This window comes from Megalops cyprinoides, chromosome 17 (genome assembly GCF_013368585.1).
Source record: "Megalops cyprinoides isolate fMegCyp1 chromosome 17, fMegCyp1.pri, whole genome shotgun sequence".
Lineage (NCBI taxonomy): Eukaryota > Metazoa > Chordata > Actinopteri > Elopiformes > Megalopidae > Megalops > Megalops cyprinoides.
The window spans coordinates 22375924-22395431 of NC_050599.1; the positions used below are offsets into that span (position 1 = coordinate 22375924).

General features: G+C 48.6%; 1 protein-coding gene across 3 annotated transcripts in view; it reads right to left on the reverse strand.

Moving 5' to 3' along the window:
- kif13bb (kinesin family member 13Bb) overlaps window positions 1-19508 on the reverse strand; it is a 46959-nt gene that overhangs the window by 23635 nt on the left and 3816 nt on the right. For all 3 annotated transcript variants that reach the window (XM_036549432.1, XM_036549431.1, XM_036549433.1), the window contains 9 exons: window positions 15474-15567; window positions 7161-7173; window positions 6679-6739; window positions 5981-6073; window positions 5520-5700; window positions 4796-4883; window positions 3216-3350; window positions 1296-1408; window positions 645-756 (listed from right to left, as the gene is read on the reverse strand). In XM_036549432.1, the coding sequence (XP_036405325.1) occupies window positions 645-756; window positions 1296-1408; window positions 3216-3350; window positions 4796-4883; window positions 5520-5700; window positions 5981-6073; window positions 6679-6739; window positions 7161-7173; window positions 15474-15567 (890 nt within the window). The remainder of the gene's footprint in view (window positions 1-644; window positions 757-1295; window positions 1409-3215; window positions 3351-4795; window positions 4884-5519; window positions 5701-5980; window positions 6074-6678; window positions 6740-7160; window positions 7174-15473; window positions 15568-19508) is intronic.

The following is a 19508-nucleotide window of genomic DNA, read 5'->3' on the forward strand; positions in this document are numbered from 1 at the left end:
CACCACTGCCTGCCTTAAAGGAGGCCTCAACTTATTTTGGGCACATATCAATTACACTTACCTTTGCATCTGCCTTGTGAGCATTTCTCCAAGTTCACATTTACAGCACTACCTCCCCATTCTAAAACAATACAGCTGCTGAAAGCCAATTTTTCCAACACAAATTGATTTGTACACAGAGTATTAAAGAGAGGAGTCATCTGGTCTGGATGTTAACGGTGACTTATTCAAACTAGGCCACTGACACCAAACCGCAAGAGACCAAGTGCATTTCTCGGCTGTTTACGGTTTACAAGCACGCAATGTGTCACATGGCACATTCAGCAGACACTTCCTTTCCAGTCATTTCACACACAGTGAACACATGTTCAAATACAATAAAGCTTTATTTACTCATAATTGGTAACATTACTTGACATTTTCCCAATACGATGACAAAGCCGTTACAAGTTCTAGGTAACCTGTGATGGCTACTGACTGAATTTCAGTGCAAATGTGATGTGTTTGTACAGGCACTGGGAAAAGCCAGTGTATCCCTGACCACTCGACAGTGGGGTTTGTTTTACTAAGTACACGGAGAACAGGTGCTGTCCATGTTGGAAATGATGGGTGTGTCAGGACGACCGCAGTGACGCAGGCCTCACCTTGAGCAGCCAGGTGAGCACCGAGTCTCTGTAGGGCACGAATTTGCTCTTGTTCTTCCCCGCGCCCTGGTCCGCCAGCGCCGAGATCACCAGGCCCAGGGTGGTAAGAGACCTGTATGGGGAGAGCGAGCACGGTCACACCCTGCTACTCACACACACACACTGACAGACGAACACGCCATCACACAGACACCTACACACTGCCACAGAAAGCACACTGAACATGTATCAGGGGTACCAGCCTGCTTTATCTGTGAAGGTACGTGTTAGGGGCGCTAGTGTAGAGAGTAAGTAGGCTTTAAGAACAGTTGTGTACAGAATAGGTATGTATAAGGGACACTGGCGTACAGTGAAGGGGTGTGTTAAGGGAACTAGTACAGACTGAAGGTATGTGAGAGGAGCACTAGTGTACGGTGAAGAAATGCGTTAGGGGTTAAGGTATGTGTTAAGGACACTAGTGTAGAGTGACAGTAAGTGACAGGGGCTCTAGTGTAGTGAAGGTATGCGTTGGGGCACTAGTGTAGAGTGAAGGTATGCATTGGGGCACGGGTTTAGTCAGTGTAAGGGTGTCAGGAGCACCATTATGCTGTGTTAGAGGGAGTGTGAGGGGCGCCGGCACGGCATGACACAGCGGCCACAGGGCTCACTAACTTGTTGATGTTGCTGCCCTCCTTCAGCCTCTCCCCTGCGGCGCCGGTCTTGGCGGCTCGTTCGCTCCCTGCCAGGTCCACCAGGCTCAGCTTGCTCACTTTCTCCCCGCTCGTCTGCAGGAAGCGCCGCAGAGTCACGTGACCCCGCCGGACACCGAGCCGGTAGCTGACGCTACCGCACAGCATTTCCTCACAGGAAGAATATCTTCAAGGCAAACGTTTCCCTAACCCGTTTATACGCGTCCTTAACGCAACTTAATTGCTTCCTCCAGTTCATTTGAACGGACCGTCAGTGTATAGAAACAAATTAATTAAGAAGAAAATGCAGTTTTCCAGCACCGAGCGGGAACAATGGCCTTTGTGCGGAAAGTCAGCGGGACAAAGCGGCATTGTTCCGCGGCCTCGGATTTAGTGCAGAGGAAGGGGAGGGGCCGCCTCAGATGGACCGCAATAAGGCTGCTTTTATGGCAGGCCTCCTTTCACTGCACATCCACACTGCAGTACATGAGCTGATTTCAGATGAATAAATCAAACCTGCGGGGTGGAAAAGGATATAAGACAGATAGAGGAGAGAGACAGAGAGAAAGAGAGATAAGAAGCAATAGAGAGAGAGAGAGACGCTGACAGAGAAAGAGCTCTGCAAAGCGAGAGACATATAAAAGGACAGAGGAAAAAGCAAGAGAGAGACATATAGAAGTGCAGAGAGACAGAGAGTGAGAGAGGGGTTGAGAGAGGGAGGAGGACAGCTGAGGAGAGAGATGGAGGGAGAGAGGTCAGGACAGGGCGGGGGTGTGTAGGAACATGCTGGGGGATATTACAGTGTTAACAATGGGCAGCCTTGTCCTAAAGGACGCGGAGCTATGGCCCCACTGACTGCAGCCGATAGTAATCAATGCCCTCTCTCAGCTGCGCAGGAAATCTAAGCTTTGCCTCTACTGGAATGCTATACTGATCTTTCTTCAACTAAAGATCCCCCTATGGTAACCTGGTAAGCACACGGAAGTCTCTTCATATGGGCTTTCAGGCTGGCTTTCTAACCAATCCGGGTGACAGTCACATGATCAGTAGGGCTGCAGAATACCAGTGTGCTGTTCCAGAACTTCTGAATATGATATATGATAAAAGCGGATTCATCTCATTTTAACTGTAATCATAAACACCGTAGTCTTCCCTCTTTGTTGGGGTGTTCTCCTTTCTTTCAAGCTGCCCAACTTCAAGATGTCATGTTTGACGGGTTTATATCTGTCTGTATCTCTGGTTATATCTGCCATCAGGTGAAGATGACGGACCCCTGGCAAAAGCGACCCAATGAACCCACAGACATCTCAGAGCCATGCAGCAGCTGTCCTGGGTGTGACAGTGTGACATTCCGGCCCTTGCAGGGAGGGGGCGTCGCAGGTCCACTGCTGAATTATTCACACAGCGGAGAACCAGGCTGCATCAGGTAACGAGGCTTGGGTGACCGCGGGGGGAGGGTGACACAACGAGAGGAACGCAGTGTTAAAACAGAGCCAATCGTCTGATTGGCTGGGCCCAGGGAGAGTATTATTTATTGATTGATTTTCCAGCACCGCGTGTGACGGTAATCGGAGCCAGGGCTCAAGAACAGCATCAAGGGATTGGGAGGCACTCAGGAACTCAGTGAAGGGAGATCTAAGCCAACGCCATCACAGTAGAGTTGAAATACCAATTCATAATGGCATAATGGCATCCCACAACTTTTTTTTTTCTTAATTGGACCATATTTGTTATTTCTTTCAACTTTCCTTACTCTACAATAATCCTAAGGGTGAAATGCCTTTCACCTGAAGTTGTGAGTTTACAGTGCAGGAATTTCTCAGGGGGCCTAACTAATCCCGCTGGACCGGACGTGACCCTTCGTATCCCAGCATGCAGTGCGACCCCGCCCCCCCGGACGTACCCCCGACTGCAGGTCCTTGAGCGTGTGCGTGAGGATGATGTTGAAGACGGCGTGCGAGCGGCTGCTCTCCTCGTTCATGTTGGTGGCGGCCACGGTGCGCGACTTGTTCCCCTCCGACATCAGGGACTCGATGTCCTGCCAAAAAAGAAACAGGGGGCGAGGGGGAGTCGTTAGAGTGGGCCTTGCTGGGCGGCCCGCACAATGGGCCTGCTCACTGCATCAGCAGCATTCACATCTGGTTCCCTCGGTCCAGAGCCCGGCACTGAGTTCATGCTTGTGTCACGCATTAGCCAAGCTCTTCAAAGCCATGTCCCAGGCTGAAACGGGGGATTGTGACAAGGCTGTGAAAGCTTTGACTCTGCTTTCCACAGCTGACCATCTAATACAACTGCCTACTGTTACCATCACTGTAATAATTACAGTACATTATTGTTATTTAGCAGACTTTCTTATCCAGAGCAACTGACATACAGTAGGTTACAATTTTATCCATCTAAGCAATTTTGGTATAAGTACCTTGGACCTTTAAGTAATGTCCAATAACAAACATCCAATACTAAATCATGTAGTGTAAAGCGCATGTAATGTAAATCCAAACCAAATATCGAATAACAAAATAAACATCCATGCATGGTATAATAACAGTAATTCCCCTAAAATAACAGCCTAGGTCCCATGTGCTGTGTAAATACTACGGTGTCGCTGGCATTCAGAAGGAGACCAAAGGCAACAGGGAGATGTGATTTATCAGCACATCAGTAGAGCGTGTTTGCGCTGGCGGAACACCATTAGCACAGTCCTGTGAAATAGCTTCTGCTTGACATGGTTCATTTAAATGTCCAGCCTCAGTGCAAAATTGTGCATAATTAGCTTTTCTGTGGCACAGCTGGACAAGAGTCAAAAATGCAAGAGGTGTTTGTTTGAACAGCTAAATACAACCAGTCTGGTGATTGGTGGACAGGGTCACATGAATCGCCATACAATCTTATCTGAGGACAAAAATACATTTTTAAATCCTAATCATACTAATAAATTGTTACATATTAACAGGGGCCACTCGACTGAATAATGTGTCTGACGTAGTGGGCGCAACAAGAAAAGTATTTTTGCTTGGGCAAAAAAGTTAACAGTTAATGTATTATAAAGAAACCAAACTGGAAAACACTCCCTTCTTAAGAGTTAGCCATTTAAGATATTCACCTTGTTTGGAAGTGTAATTGCCCTGCTGCACACATCCAATTAGCATTACTTGCGGGCTATATGGATAACTAGCTAGCGAAGCTGGCAGCGGTTTTAAAGACAATATAGTAAGTACACAACTACTTTGTTTTACCACAAAGTCAAGTGGCATGTGTTCCATCTTTGCTACTGCCACATTCTTTAGCATTTGGTAAATCCTAAAAAAGCTTCATTGCCGCTGTCTATTCACACTTCACTCAACTAGTGCAGTTTCAGACAATTCCTTGCTTATCCTTGGTGAGGGTAGGTCATCTGGTTGAGCAGGTTTTAACCACCCATTACAAAAACTGTAATGTTGAAGGAAATAAGCAGGGTCTGGGACGGTCGGTGCGGGACTGTACCTTGTAACTGGTCACGGCGAGGCGCGACAAGCCGTCCACGTAGGGCCCCAAAACCTTGTGCTCCCTCACTCTCAGGGCCTGCCGGCTCCTTGGGGAACAAGCGGGGAGGACGGGGGGGTCAGATTCGTTAGAATGACACAGCATAAAACACAGGAGCACGGCTTTCCACTTTAAATCAATGGTTCCTTTTAGTTTAATGCGTCTCTCCGAAAACAGCAGAGCTCAACATACCGATACAAGCACACGTTATTGAAAAATCACTATGAGCACCTGACTGTGGGGTGAACAGTTGAAACCATGCTGAATAATGAATAAAAACAAAGAGGGCAGATAATGGCATGCATCCTGCCCTAATGGCTACATGCCTCATGGGTACAAATTATATCTATATTTACCCACTTTAAATTATACATCAGCTGCCTATATACTTTTTTTTTTTGTTTTGTTTTGTTTTCCCCCTACATGAAGAGGCTTGCACAGCTCCTGAGCCGTGAAAGGCACAGTGTGCAAACCGAATGAGGCGTTCAGTGAATTTCTCATCATAAGTCATATTTCAAGGGCTCTGGAGACACCTCTGGTACCCCAGCTTAGGGACCTCCAAGTGTAAATTAAAACACGTGACTGTTCCACTGGTTCTGTAATCCTCTGCTGACGTTAAGGCCGTTTGTGGGCGCCTGTAGGAGCGAGACGAGCCGCGATTGGTCGCCCCGGCGCTCTGCCTCACCCTTTGGGGTCCAGCAGGTCGCGGACCTTCTCGTTGTAGATCTCCATGTAGGACACCTCGACGGTGAAGCTCTCCTCCTCGCGCTGCTGCTGGAGAGTGCGCTCGAACAGCGCGCTGCACAGCCGCGGGATCAGGCCCGGCTGGTCCGCCGAGCCCATCATGGTGTAGGACTTCCCCGAGCCTGCGGGCCGACACCCACCGGTGAGGGAGGCAGCCAATCGGGGGCAGAGGGCCACGCGGGCACGGCCAATCAGAGCGCGAGCAATGCATACGACACGCCCACAAAACAAAACATTTCAATGCAGGATTCCCCTTGAAAATGAACACCCTAACTTGTGATACATTGTTTTAAAGCACCAAGCAGGTGCTTATTGCAATAATGTCTATGCTATAATGACAGTAATGTGAGGTATTGCTATGAGCTGAGGCAACTTAACGTTTGCCATTCCCATAGCATGTACCTGTCTGTCCATAGGCGAAGATGCAGGCGTTGTAGCCCAGGAAGGCATTGTTCAGAAGACTCTCCCCAAGGCACTGAAACACCACGTCCTGACCTGAGACGTACACAAGGGCGAACAAGGTCACTCACCCCCAGCACCTCACGGAGCACTGGCCCAGGTTCTGCTCTAAGCACCCTGATATGGGTTAATGATCATCCGAATGATTCTGCATGTCATCGACATAACTGCAGTCGCATATGCATAGACTATAATAAAGCATATCTGGCACCCAATTAGCTGTATTAGGTTACACTTAACTTCACTATATGTAATTGTACTGGCTCATTCTCTAGTGTCACCTGCCATACTATGGATAAGTGTGCAATCAATAAATTGGTGTTTATACTAAATAACTGTTGGTTGAAGAATTAACAATGTTATCAACAGTAGTATTTAATAGTAATAAATAATAGACATGATAGTACGACTAATTTATAAAGTGTCACAAATGTTGCTTGAGTGGATTGATGTCTTTCACAGTTATGTTTCCTGTACAGGCATTAGATGTGTTAATATTTTCGAAACAAGTGGAATGACGGCGTAGCTGTAATTCGACCGGGCGCCTGCAGAACTGCGGACCGTTTTAATCCAATCTGATGCAAACCGGTACTGAATGAACACGGAGGACAAAGCGCACGTCGAGTGGAAAAACAACTGACCCGCGAACTTGTCCGTTTCGGACTCGTCCATCGACCAGAAGCAGTAATCGTAGGCAAAGACCTGGAGGGGGAGAGAGGAGAGGGACCCGACTGAGCCTGGCACCAAGGTCACGCTTGTCACAACTTGCAAAGACTCCCTAAGCCGAGAACCTCAGGCCTCTGATACCGAGGGCTGCTGGCTGCAACTGACAGAATCTGATACAATCCTGACACATTACGGTTCCCGACAAGGGGAGTTATTTTATTTTATTTTTTTTTATCAGAGTGCTGCAGCTAGTCCTCGGAAAATGCACTTCAAATATAAAAAGATAAAAAGTGAACAAACTCGTATTTTACATATAATCTGACAATAAACTGAGGGGGGGAAAAAAAAATCAATGCTCCTAAATCGCCTAAATAGCACACAAACATGTCATACAAATCAGCGGAAATAAGAAAGACACTGTTAAAGTAACAGTTGATGTGGAGCCGCCAGAGCTTACCTTTGGTTGACACCTGGTGGTGTTCACGTGGAGGATATATGTAGGGGAAAAGAACACATGGAGAGTTTAGTGCACGCTGAAACATCACCATCAGAGTTTAAATGACACAAACACCATGTGTAATACTGGTAAACGCTGAGCAGCCAACAGCAACTACATCGAGGATGAACACAGCCCTGTCTGCAATGCACATTAAAGCCAGCTGGACCTGGTGATGGAGGTGTTTTTAAACAAACACAAAGTAGGCCTGACATCTGTAAGACCTGTAATATCTCCACATACAGCCAAGATGCCCCTGATTAATAATTCAAGGAAAGTGGACTGATTAGGACTCAGCATCAACTGAAAGGACATATAACAGCTGCTATGATGATAGGAAATACCAATCATATATGCAATCATATTAGCAATTATAACTTGGCACCCAAAGTAATATTTCATAAGTATAATTGACTACAGATCTGTTTGCTTAAGAGTGTGACTCAAAATATCCCTCCATCATTAACTACTCTCGGGAAATAAAATGTTTAAGGAGAGTCTAATTTAAAAAAAGCATGGCATCTAAAAGGTCGACCGCATGAATTCATGAAGAAATGTTGGTAAGCCTTTAAGACACTGGGGATGAAGGCATACCCATGACCAAATACTGGTGCTATGATTTCAGAGAGGGGTAAAAAAAAAAAAAAAAAAAAAGCTTTTGATCAAAACGAATGTGACACTTCCTTCATTAAAACGACTTACAAGCTAAATGTAGTCGAATGGAATTTGTTTCATGGGAGTACACGAGACAGGCAGATCTCTTGTGTGGCCACAGCTGATCAACAACTGTGCCTCGGCCCGGCCGACGAGATTCCAGAGGATTAACCCTCACATGTGACTGGACAGGAGCTAGGACCCAGGGGATGAGTGTCAGAGCGCCTGTCATATCATACAGTCCATGTCATCAGTTGTACTTTGTTCGCCGAGCCACGCCGCAAACAGACCTCGAGCCGGCCAGAAAAGCTAGAACGAGAAAACGTCTCATGTCTAAATCCGTGGACGCCATCAGATCCCCCAGCTCAGAGAGAGAGCCTCTTCAGATTCACTTCTGACATGTGAATTCGGTGACCTTTATTAATCCAATTGGGGAGCTCAAGGGGGGGGGGGGGGGGGGGGGTTGTTTCAATCACCGCATGTTTTTGCCTCGTAAATGCCACGACCATCGGAAGGACACTACCCAACATATCGTGATGGCTGCTCGTTTCGGATCGAGAACGGAAATAAACAACCAATCATCCCGAAGCTCATTCACGCAAACATAGGACAGCCATCACAACAGAGAGACCGTTAGTCAAGTGCGTGTGCAAAAGCACAGTTTGCCAACCGGATTGTGCTGCCACACCCACCAATAATGAAGCCCAGTTATGGCCATTTGCGTTTTGCTTTCCCGTATGTCAAAATGCGACATTTTTCGTTATTTTAATGAGGCAGTCATTACACGTAACCCCAAATTTAAAAATATACGTAGGCATAGGCATGCGTGCAAATCAAGCGAAGCACATGCTCCGATGTCACAAAGGCCGAGGTAAACTAAGCATGTCGTGTCCCCACGGCCTGGGGCCTTGTCATCTGGAGATCTGGCAGTACCACACAAAGCGCTCGCTGTGCAACCCAGCCAACGACAGACTCCCTTATCTGGGTCTCCTGTCACATTCCAGACATTGCTGGGTGATATTCAGCCTGCTGTAGTGCGTGCTGGAGGGAATTTCACCTTAAGTTTGGGGGGGGGGGGGGTTTGTTCGTTCATTGCCGCTGGCAGATGGGATGGCAGAACTGGAATTGTTCTCAGCGGCTCTCCGAGACCAACCCCCTGCGGCCGAGGCTTGAAAGACACGCCTGAGGCTTGTGAAAGACATTTCCGGTTAATATCCGAATTAATATCTGCGATTGAACTCATTTTTTAGACCCCACCACACGTGTGCTCATCGCTGTGATAGACGTTGTTACTCCGTGTCCCAGCTGGTTGTCCCCCTCGTCACCCGACCGCCGTGAGACGCGTCTCGCCCTTTAATCCGGGGGCTGTCGAACCCAGGGTGTGCACCGCAGTTCGGTCGGGGACCAGCTGAGAGAGCCACGCCCCAGTCTGGGAAATGTCACCCTACATTTGCCCGATGTCATTCAGACAAATCTGCACAACACGTGCCAACTTGCCCGTGAGCCGAACCCGAGATGTGGAAGACGGCTTGTGTGTCTAACATGCTAAAGGCACCCTGTTCCAGCACAGCAGGATATATATTCTCTCTCTCTCTCTCTCTCTCTCTCTCTCTCTCTCTCTCTCTCTCTCTCTCTCTCTCTCTCTCTACGCACGTGTCTGTGCGGGTTGATTTATTTCTAATCGAGATATTGCTAATGTTTTCTCAGGAGCTCGTTTTGCAGACTGGCTTGCAGAAGCAGGGTGAACAGGGCGTTCTCCTGTCAGACACTGCCTCGTCGGCGCTCCCACAGAGACCCAAGGCGGAGATTCCTGCGAGCTGGAGCCAAAGCCTACGCCCACTGCGCGCTTCCTATGAACCGGCAGGCAGAGCAGTGTGGGGAAGAGCCGGCACAGGGCAGAGAGACGGGAGGCTCCAGCTGATCAGCGCTTCCCCTCCTGCGTGACGCCGACCGCAGGCCCCGTTCCTACCCCTGCAGACCTCGTCCTGTTCCAACCTTCGTGCCCCTCGTCGTGCATTCCGAGCGCCGCCGCCCCGCCTCCCTCTCCCCCGGGCCTCGACAATCGCCGGATCCGCCCCGCGCGAGGTTCCCCCCGCGGCCCCCGGCGGGGGCCTCTCCAGGGCCCTAACGTGCGACCCGGCAGGACACGGCGGGAGCGAACTCAAGGCCGAGCGCCTCGGAGCCGCGGCCGAGCCTCTCCGCTTCCTGCACCGGACGGCCAGAGGAAGAGGGTTCATGGGGGGCTGGCAGCTGCTGGGTCTTCCTTTCTGCAGGGCGCGTTCGTGTCATTTCATACCAAATAAGACATGCCTGCGTGGGCCTCTCAACGTGCTGCGGCAGCAACTGCACTAACAGAGCCTGCTTACTTACTGTTTGATCTCTGGTGTTTAAATACACAAAAGTGAAACTTATATGGACTGCTGTATACTGTCGGTCAACGGTGGGAAGTTCACTATTGTAGCGGCTATCTTGCCATATTGGGAACTTTGGGACTGGCTGTTCACAAGGGAACCACCGCTGCCTTGCTTACAGTACTGTATTCAAATTATTACACAGTTGTTTAAAAGAATTTTAAAAGGACAGCTTCCTTCATTCGGGTTGTCTCTGGACTGCATCTACCAGCTGGCAAAAAGACAGAAAAGGCAAAGGCATATGGCGGTTCCACTGACTCTGACAATAATTCAGTCTCACCCAGTCTTGGGTACTTTCCAGTGTCAAGGCTCTAATGTACAGTATATACGAGCATGTAGGATATGTACAAAATCTCTGTGTCTAGCCTGTGCTGGGTGATTGATTAGTTCACCTTAACCAGACAGGTTCTTTGCAGTGTCATTGGCCAACCGTTGTAAATTAGTAATTAGGCAGCCATTAGGCATTTTGTGAACTGCCCAGTTTCTGATTGGATTCCAGAGCTAGATTATAACATGCCTTCAGTGCTGTGCAATACTCTCCAACAGTGTGCAGGTGACTAGAGACCAGAGGGCAAGGACAGCATTCTTTTTACGACATGGGTCAACCACAGCGGCACATGCGAAGGCAGCTTGTGTGTGTCAGGGATCGTAATGGCTTACTCAACATGTAACTAAACCACTGAGCTGAATTCCCTGTTCTCTGCCTGTGTTCTTACCCATGTGCCTCAGGGGTCACCCCCACTCAATCCTTTCCTGTATCCCTAGCAGGACCTTGAGTTACCATGTGCAACAAGACAAAAGCGGGGTTTGGAGTGCAAGTGCTAACACCACGGGGGCAGCAGCAGAGCACAGCAGTAAGCAGCAGGGCTCGTAACTGAATGGTTGCCAGTTCGATTCCCTGCTGGAGCACTACTGCTGTATCCTTGGGCAAGGTACTTCACCCAGAATTGCCTCAGTAAATATCCAGCTGATTAAATAGGTAACATGTAAAATAGTCAACTGTGTAAGTCACTCTGGGTAAGAGCACCTGCTAAATACCAATAATGTAATGTGAATGTACAAGCTTGGTTGGCATGAGTCTGCATCTCCATTAGAACATATATGTGTATGGGGATCAAGCAGTAAAACCTACTCGGAAACAGACAGCAGAACCCTATATGTTCATATTGCATACAATACACTTCCTTTGATCAGCATCAGCAACTCATTTGGACTGCGTTCTTCTCTCTCTCTCTCTCTCTCTCTCTCTCTCTCTCTCTCTGCGAGGACTTTCCCATCTGTTCCCCCTGGGCTCATGCCGACGCTTCCTTGTTGCCGTGCGCCTTCTCGAACGCCAGGCCGTATTTCACAAACACAGACGGCGTTTGTTCGCTCCGGAGGACTCCGTCTCGGGCTGCGCTGGAATCCTGGGCCCGGGAGCACCCGCTGGCAGATTCGTCTGCACACTTGAACTCTGGGCGGCCGCCTGCGTCCACTTCCTAATTGAAGTTAATCTAATCAGTTCAAACTTCGTGATCACGAATGCGTTGCTTGCGGTGCCGTTGCAAGGTCCTGTGGCTTTCGCTGGCCGCCGCGGTTCTTTTTACCGCCTCGACCAGGCGCTCCTCGGATCAGTATTGCCGTGACAACAGGCCAGCTGGATGCGCTAGAGGGAGTGTGCAGAAGCTACCCTGCAACAACTAAACCGGGTCTTAACAGATAAGCAATATAACAATTTATATTAACACGACCGAAATGAAATTCAGCTAGTGCTTGAAGCATTTTACTAGCTTTTCACACCTGAAAAGTCAAAATTTTGTTCGCTCAAAACGACTTACAACCTAAACCATCACTATGATTTCCGTTTTGCATATAAAGGGTGATGGGAGGGGAAGCCAACTGGATGTTTGCTTGTACAGCAGCCTTAGATACTACAGAGATAGTGCCACTGTTCTGATAACATCAACAACAGATCATCTGCGTGTCGCAACAGAGGGACTGAGATAGCACATTACGGCTGTTTATTTTCATTTACTCACAGATTCTGCACCTGATGCCGGGCGTGGCAACTTGACATTTCCCTTCAAGTTGTTGTGATTTTTTTTAACATACAAGGTACAATGTTATGTTGTCTATTCCTAGCTTTTTCTCCCAGCGGCAGGAATCAAACTCACCCCATCCGCTACTCTGTGGCCAGACCCTGTGGCGTTTCCTTGTTTAGCCGCGCCCAGACGCCCGGTGCTCGACATCAAAACCCCTTTCTCTCATCTCTCCCGTCCGCCGCCGTGACAGCTGTCAGCGGAGCTGACGGACAGGCGCCCCGGCACGTCTCGGGGACAGCGACGGCCCCACGTGACCGGGCCGCACTTTCCTCCGTCGCCTCCCTCCCTCTCTCTCTCTTTCTGCCGGCATCATTTAAAAAATGAGTTTCCGCCTCAGATGGCGGCCGTGACGCCTGACCTATATTACAGTCCCCCAGACACGTCCTGGAGAATTAATTCATCGATTCATTACCACAGTAACGAGGGCCCACCATAATGCTCCTGAACAAGCTGAGGTCAGCGGTGTGCTTGGGGTAACATTGTGCGCTTGATATTATCACATGTGAAGTACCTTCTGCCCTTTCAGCTCCGCCCCAGGCACACAGTGTGAACAATTTACATATTACCCATAATTCTGCTCTCTTCACACAAATGTGTAACCAATTTAAAGGCCTTTTCTCCTGGGGAAAATCAAGATATTGCACCTCCTGAAGGGTGCAATGGCAGGGTTTAAGAAAGTAATTCTTGAACATCATCAGACGACAACACGCAGGGAACATGTGTAATATGCCACAGTACTTGGCCATTGACCCACTGTCGGTAGAGAACACCACAGAACATGGAAAGCAGTGTGCCTAACAGGTGGGCGGTGCAATGTGTCTCTCGGCCCACTGCTGCACCCTTCACTCCTGACCCCGCCCAGCCGCTGACCTCAGCCTCATTTTATATCACACACTGTAAACTACGTTCAGCCACTGTTACTTCAAACTGCCTCAAAAATGAATAACCACCAACCAGTCTGCTGCACCAACTTATTGCGACAGACAATTTCAATGGCAAAAGCTGTGACAAGGACACCTTCACTATGACATCCCCATACTCAGAAAACGGGCTGGTCCCATGTGTCAAATCACCACGGTTTGCTGGAATTCAATATTTACACACGCTTACACAAGTATGTGCACCTACTGCTTCGGTCTTGTTCTCAACGCAGGTGAAGGGATATATTTGCAGCTATCAATCTGACACAATAAGAACAACCCAACTGGAACAAGACATATATTAAAGACCGCAGGGGTTTCCACTGCCGTAACACGCACGCCTTCTCCTCTGTGCTGAGAGAACAGACAGAGCTGTCAGGCAGACAGACAGGGAAACGGCGCAGTAAACGACTCGACGTGTCCCGGCAGGTAATGGAACCTGTAAAGGCAGAGGAGAACGTACAGAAGAAAGAGAGGCAGCCAAGCCCAAGGCCTCCGTGAGTCTGCGCTGGCGGCAGGCCGCGCCCTTGGCAAACAGCAGATACGAGGCCGGGCAGGGCGAAGGGAGTGCGCTCGTTTCCGCCGCCCACGCGGGAGCCGCTCAAACAAGCAGCCGCGGGTCAGTTATCCGCTGGGCAAACGGGAAAAGGCCCTCGCGAAGGGGAGCTGTGTTTGATCATCTGACACCACAAGTGGACTGACTCACTGAGTACACAGAGAGGCCTACACTGAACAATGACAAGGCCTTGGACAATGAATAGATTACTCTGATAATCCTAATGCAAGTTTGATGTATCTGGCTGCTATTAAAGAATTTACTGTCAATACATACCGGGAGGTACTGCTTTCTCAGCCGATAAAACTGCCAGTACTCTCACCATGCGGAAGAATCACAGACTGAGTTCATGGTTAATGAGAGTAATTTAAGCCACCGGTTCTGTCAGCCGTTCACCTGCAGTGCAGCTACGCACCGTTCAGTTCACTGACTCGGAATTAACTCTCAAAAAGCTACAGATTCTTTTCAAACGAGTCTTATGAGCCTCCAAACTGAAGCTACAACTGGCACTGAGAATTACCGATCAACTGCATGTTTGTGAGAATGCCACCTCTGTAACCAGTTTCATAGATATGAGCCTCAAAAGCTACCAAGCAGAGAGAGCAGACTGTAATTCACGATACCAGGACTCATGATCCTGGCAGCTGCAGTTAAAATCCCTCCTCCGAGCGGGCAGCGGGCGACCGCAGGCATTCACTTCCAAGTTTAAAGCCCGCCTCACCTCTCTTTGTGCGAGCGCCAAGGAGAGACGGAGCAGGGGGGAGAGAGAAAGAGAGAGAGGCAGGTCGGCCATTCTGTTCCCTTGTTTACCCCTATAAAAGTCACGGGAAATGTTTATGGCCGACAGATGCTGAAGCGAGAGCGTGCTAACCCCCCCCCCCCACCACCACCTCCCTTCCCGAGGAACAGGGGCTCCGCGGCTGACCCGAGGCTGACCCCGTCCCCCCGTTGCCGCGGCGACGGCGAGTACAGAAAGGAGAGGAAGTCAGACGGGGAGAGAGTTATGCCCTGGCGTGCGGCGGGCCTGAGAAAGCCGCGGAGGGCGGACGTCTGCGCCCCCTCCCATCACGCCCCCCCCCCCCACGCGCATCGCCCCTCGCCCAGCGGGTAACACCGACTGAAAGTCTGCACCTCCGGCAGAACGCTAAATCACGCGCTCTCTCTGCCTTTTCTCCTCCGGCTCCTGACTCCCCTCTCCATTTCAGCAGGTGCAGCTGGCAGCAGTCTGCCTCTGTCCACTCAACCAACGCAAAGAACGCAGAGGATCCAAGCCATCATTCCTTTACAGCAAAGGCATGTGGGGAAAAAAAAGCCAGCATGCTCACAGGGCCCCGGACCTCTCTTTCTAATAAAACCGGAGAAGATAATGAAAGTGCAACAGCGGCCATGTTTAATGCATCTGTATTTGAGAGGATGGAAGAAATTTCAGCATGCATCCCAATTCAAGCAGACCGCCTGCCCCGTTTCTCTATGTGAGCATCAAACAGCTGGACAGTCCCTGAAAAAAAAGTCTCCTAAATTTCCCTACCCCCCAGCCCACCTCACGCCCCACTTAGCTTGCTCCAGTTCTCCGCCTCTCACTCACCTGCTGCCAGCACAGCACTCCCATTTTCCCTTCTGCTCCCCCCACTACCGCTGGCCGCCCTGCCTACCTGGTGTCTCCCTTGCCCAGGTTCCCGCTGGCAGGGTGAAGCACGGTCTGGTTTCCCTCCATCTCCACCACACATTGCGTGTTCAGGTCCTTTTCTGTTGAAAAGAAAAAAAAAAGGGGGCACATGTTACAACATTTTAAAACAAGGCCAGTCTTCACAACATGGCTGTGTTTTCCTTCAGCGCCGGTTAATGGTGTGTTAAAAGGTGCTGGGTAAACACACGCGCTCCTCAGAGGGCGGTCAGAGGATTTGACCTCACTGCCCGCCCTACGTCTCTGGGACGCCTCCGTTTCGCAGAGGACAGAGAAGGAACACTGAAAGCAGGGTGAATATGAAACCATTCCATCTCCGTGCAAATTTCACTATCGTGCGGACCACGCTTGCTGGACCCCGAGCGCTGGAAACCAGAGTCTCAGCGGTAACATACTATCAGTGATTTAATAACAGCAGCCATGACTGGTACCATTACCAGCAAGAAATACAGACTGGTTGCTGAAAATTGACAGAGCATTCCAAGGCCAGTGTATGTATGCGTAAGACAAATGCTTTCATTAATTCATTTGTTCTTTTATCTATTTGTGAGGCAGGATTGCTGAAACATTTCAATGGAGCAGGGTGCTGTTTTTAACTAACCTTTTTTGCATTAGTTTTCCTAAAGAGAAAGTTGCTGTGGATAAGTCACCTAAAGCAAGCAAATAAAATAAAGCAACTCTCTCAGCCTATATTTTGATAAGGTGCCGTTAAAGTAGGTTATGCAAATCACTGACGTAACAAAAACGAAAGTGAAATGGAGTTATCAATTTATCGTTACCGCAGTCCCCTTCGGGGTTCTCTCCTCTCAGGTCATTTCAACCGGGAAACACCCATCCCAGATTTCCACCACCAGCAACATCTGTTAGGATTTAACTGTCATTTTCAATCACCACAACTGCCTATCATTCACTGTTGTGCTTATTTTTTTCTTTAAGGTGTAATTACAGGAGACACTGTAGGAGTTGAGAAAATATTACATTACATTACTGCATCATTCATTTGCTTGGCAAGCACCCTCATCCAGAGGGAACGCTACAGCAAACATTGTTTCCATACCTGGATATTCACTGCTGTAATTCAGGTTTACCCTCATTGACAGTACAACAGCAGTTCCCCATCTGGGAATTGACCCTGAAACCTCTGGTTTACAGGCTCAGCTCTGTAGCCACTACACCAAACTGCCACACCAACAGGGTTGCTGCCCCCATTTCCTCTGCCTGTGTTGACTCTGTCAATCCCACACCCAACAGCTATCTCCTCACGCGTTTACCCATCTAACCCTGGGTCCATTTCAGCGTTCTGCTACACAGCAGCGAGGGTTAAATTTAGCGACGGGGAAGCTGGTCCTGGATCAGTTGTCGGCAAAAAGTACCCGGAACGCATTACCCCTGCCACACCCACACGCCAACCGGTGCTGCCACACCCACACAGTGGCTGATGCCTTTGCCCAGCAACGGCCTCGGGACATGAGACACACACACACACACACACACTGTGTCAAGCAGGCTCCGTGACTCACCTATTCCTGTGCCACACGCCTGTTCAGCCAATAATGTGGCATGAATTCATTTATTCCTACTGTAATGTCAAAGGCACACAGTTCGGGAACAAAGACGTGAGTGTTCGATTTCGCTCCTTTCCTGCGCGAGGTCTGGGACGCGGTCACGCAAAAACCGTAAACAAACATCCCCACAGCGAGTAACTTTGGAAAGGAGTATGCGGGATGCCATAAACCTGATCCACAGCAGCATGCAATCTTTCTCCAGCCCAAACTGCCCTAAATAAACACATAGGCTAGGTTACCACGTGTAAATAATTGAATTAGTAGTGGTTAGAGACCGGTGCTGGGGGGGGAATAACTCCATGGGACACACACCGTCAATGTGTTTTCACCGTCAAGTGAAAAGCTGGAATTTAATTTTCCTCTTTCCACCGGGCATTGGGTCCTCCGTCTCCCTTTTTTTGATTTAAAGGAAGGGACGTTTTTGGTGCATACGCTTCAGTGACTCACAACCCTGACACACTTTCTGCCTGGCTTTAAGGAGAGGAGACCGGCGGCGTTCTCAGAGACGAAAAAATGACCCCCCCCCCCAAAACCAGAGAGCGAACGTGTCTGACCTCTGAAACATGCCTGTGCAGATTGCATGCTTAACACGATCAAAGATCAAATAATGTTGAAAAGCAATAGATAATTACACCATCTGCACAGCACAGTAGCAAGAACAAGGATGGTTTTCAGCTGCTGCTTCCTCTACAACACTGTAGTTACGAAAATCTTGTATACATAAAGGGTGCTAAAAATATTTGTGATTATACCTGTCAAATATTAAACCCAAACCCATCCACAGTGTCACACCTAAATTTCCCACAGCTCTACAAAGGCTATGTTACTCAGTTCCCATTGGCTAAATGTTTGTGTTAGACTACGGCTGTATACCATGTCAATGAACATTCATGACATAATTTGGCAACTCTTTCATGATATCTGTATAAATATAACAAGTGAGATATTTAAGCATTAGGAAATACTGTTTCATGTGTGTTTTGTGATAACCATTCAGGCCTGTCCATACAGTCATTTCTTGTGAAAGGGCTGTGGCTGAAGCTTTAGAATTTAGGAAACATTAAACTTGAGACGAATACATTTTTGCAAAAGGCACATGTTGAGTACACAAATCTTAGCCAAGCCTCATCTGAGGAGGGATGTTCTTACGGTCACAAGACAGCAGATACTCCACAAGGGCACAAGTTGCTTGTCTTAGCCCTTTCGTTTCTGCAACACAAGTAAGTTTCCCTCAGTGAGAACACTCCAGGAGAACCCAACTCAGCGCCCAACTCAGACCTTCTCCTGACACTGTCTCAGAACAGTTTGGTTAAGACATCAACTGAGGTTCTCTGTTCAGTTCCATGTGGGCACGCTGTTGGGCAAAGACCGGGAACCTAGACTGCAGCGCTTCCGCTGGTAAACGGAGTGTGCAGTCAGACTCATCTTACTCCCACGACTGCATCTGATGTGAAGATCTTGTGCCACTGGCCACCAACCAAACTAGTGATTCCAGCAGCCCCAAAGCAGTTCACTGTGGCCCAGATAATGAAAATGGCATAAGAACATCGCAGTGCCCTGTGGCCTTGTATTATTATTTATTTATTTTTGTCAGGGAATGTGTCGTGGTCCCGATTTGGCAAAAAAGGCCTCAATGTATTTCAGACCACAGAAGCCAAAATCAGAAAATGCTTCAAGACTCATGTCACAATGAATTACAGAAAGCTGGGGGAACAGAATGAAAAATTGTGTCTCAGTCAGAACACGAATCTCAGGGTTCTGATACTAAACTCAGCACTAAACCCACTTCTGCTTCCTCCGTCATCTACCAATGTCTTGCAAAAATCTGTCTGGTTAGCCTACGTGCTGTCTGTCTGCTGCTCTTGAAATATGGGCCACATTCATTTTTTGACAGATTTGTTGGAGAGCGTCAAATTTAATCCACCTCCTAATGTGCAGAGTGTGAACTATAGTACCTTCCACACAAAATGCATTTGCTAAAGAACTTTTTTGCTCCTCTGCCTCCAAGAGAGGCCTAGAATTCAAATCCCTCCGTTTTGCTCCGTTTCCAAATTAACCTAGCCTCACTATCCATGCCCCAAGCGCAAATGGACAGCCATTTGTATTATGATCATATATGAAAGGCCGTTTTGTGCTGTCCGTTGGAGAACTGATGGCGAAGGGAAAATGTAAGCAGAGCTAGCTTTATCAACTGCATGGTGATAACATTCAGAGAGTTTGCAGTTCCTCTTAAACCCTGTTCAGCATCTTATCTGCTGATGCATGATCGCCAACACTTCAGCTCTGTTTTCACATGAAAACGAGGGCAGCTGAACATGACAACACCTTAATTACTGCTAACATGATGTTCATGTTGACTTTCAGGTTCTCAGTCAATAACTCATTGAAGCCCTGACTGGGACTGACATTCCAAGCATGTAGTTACAGACATATAGGCT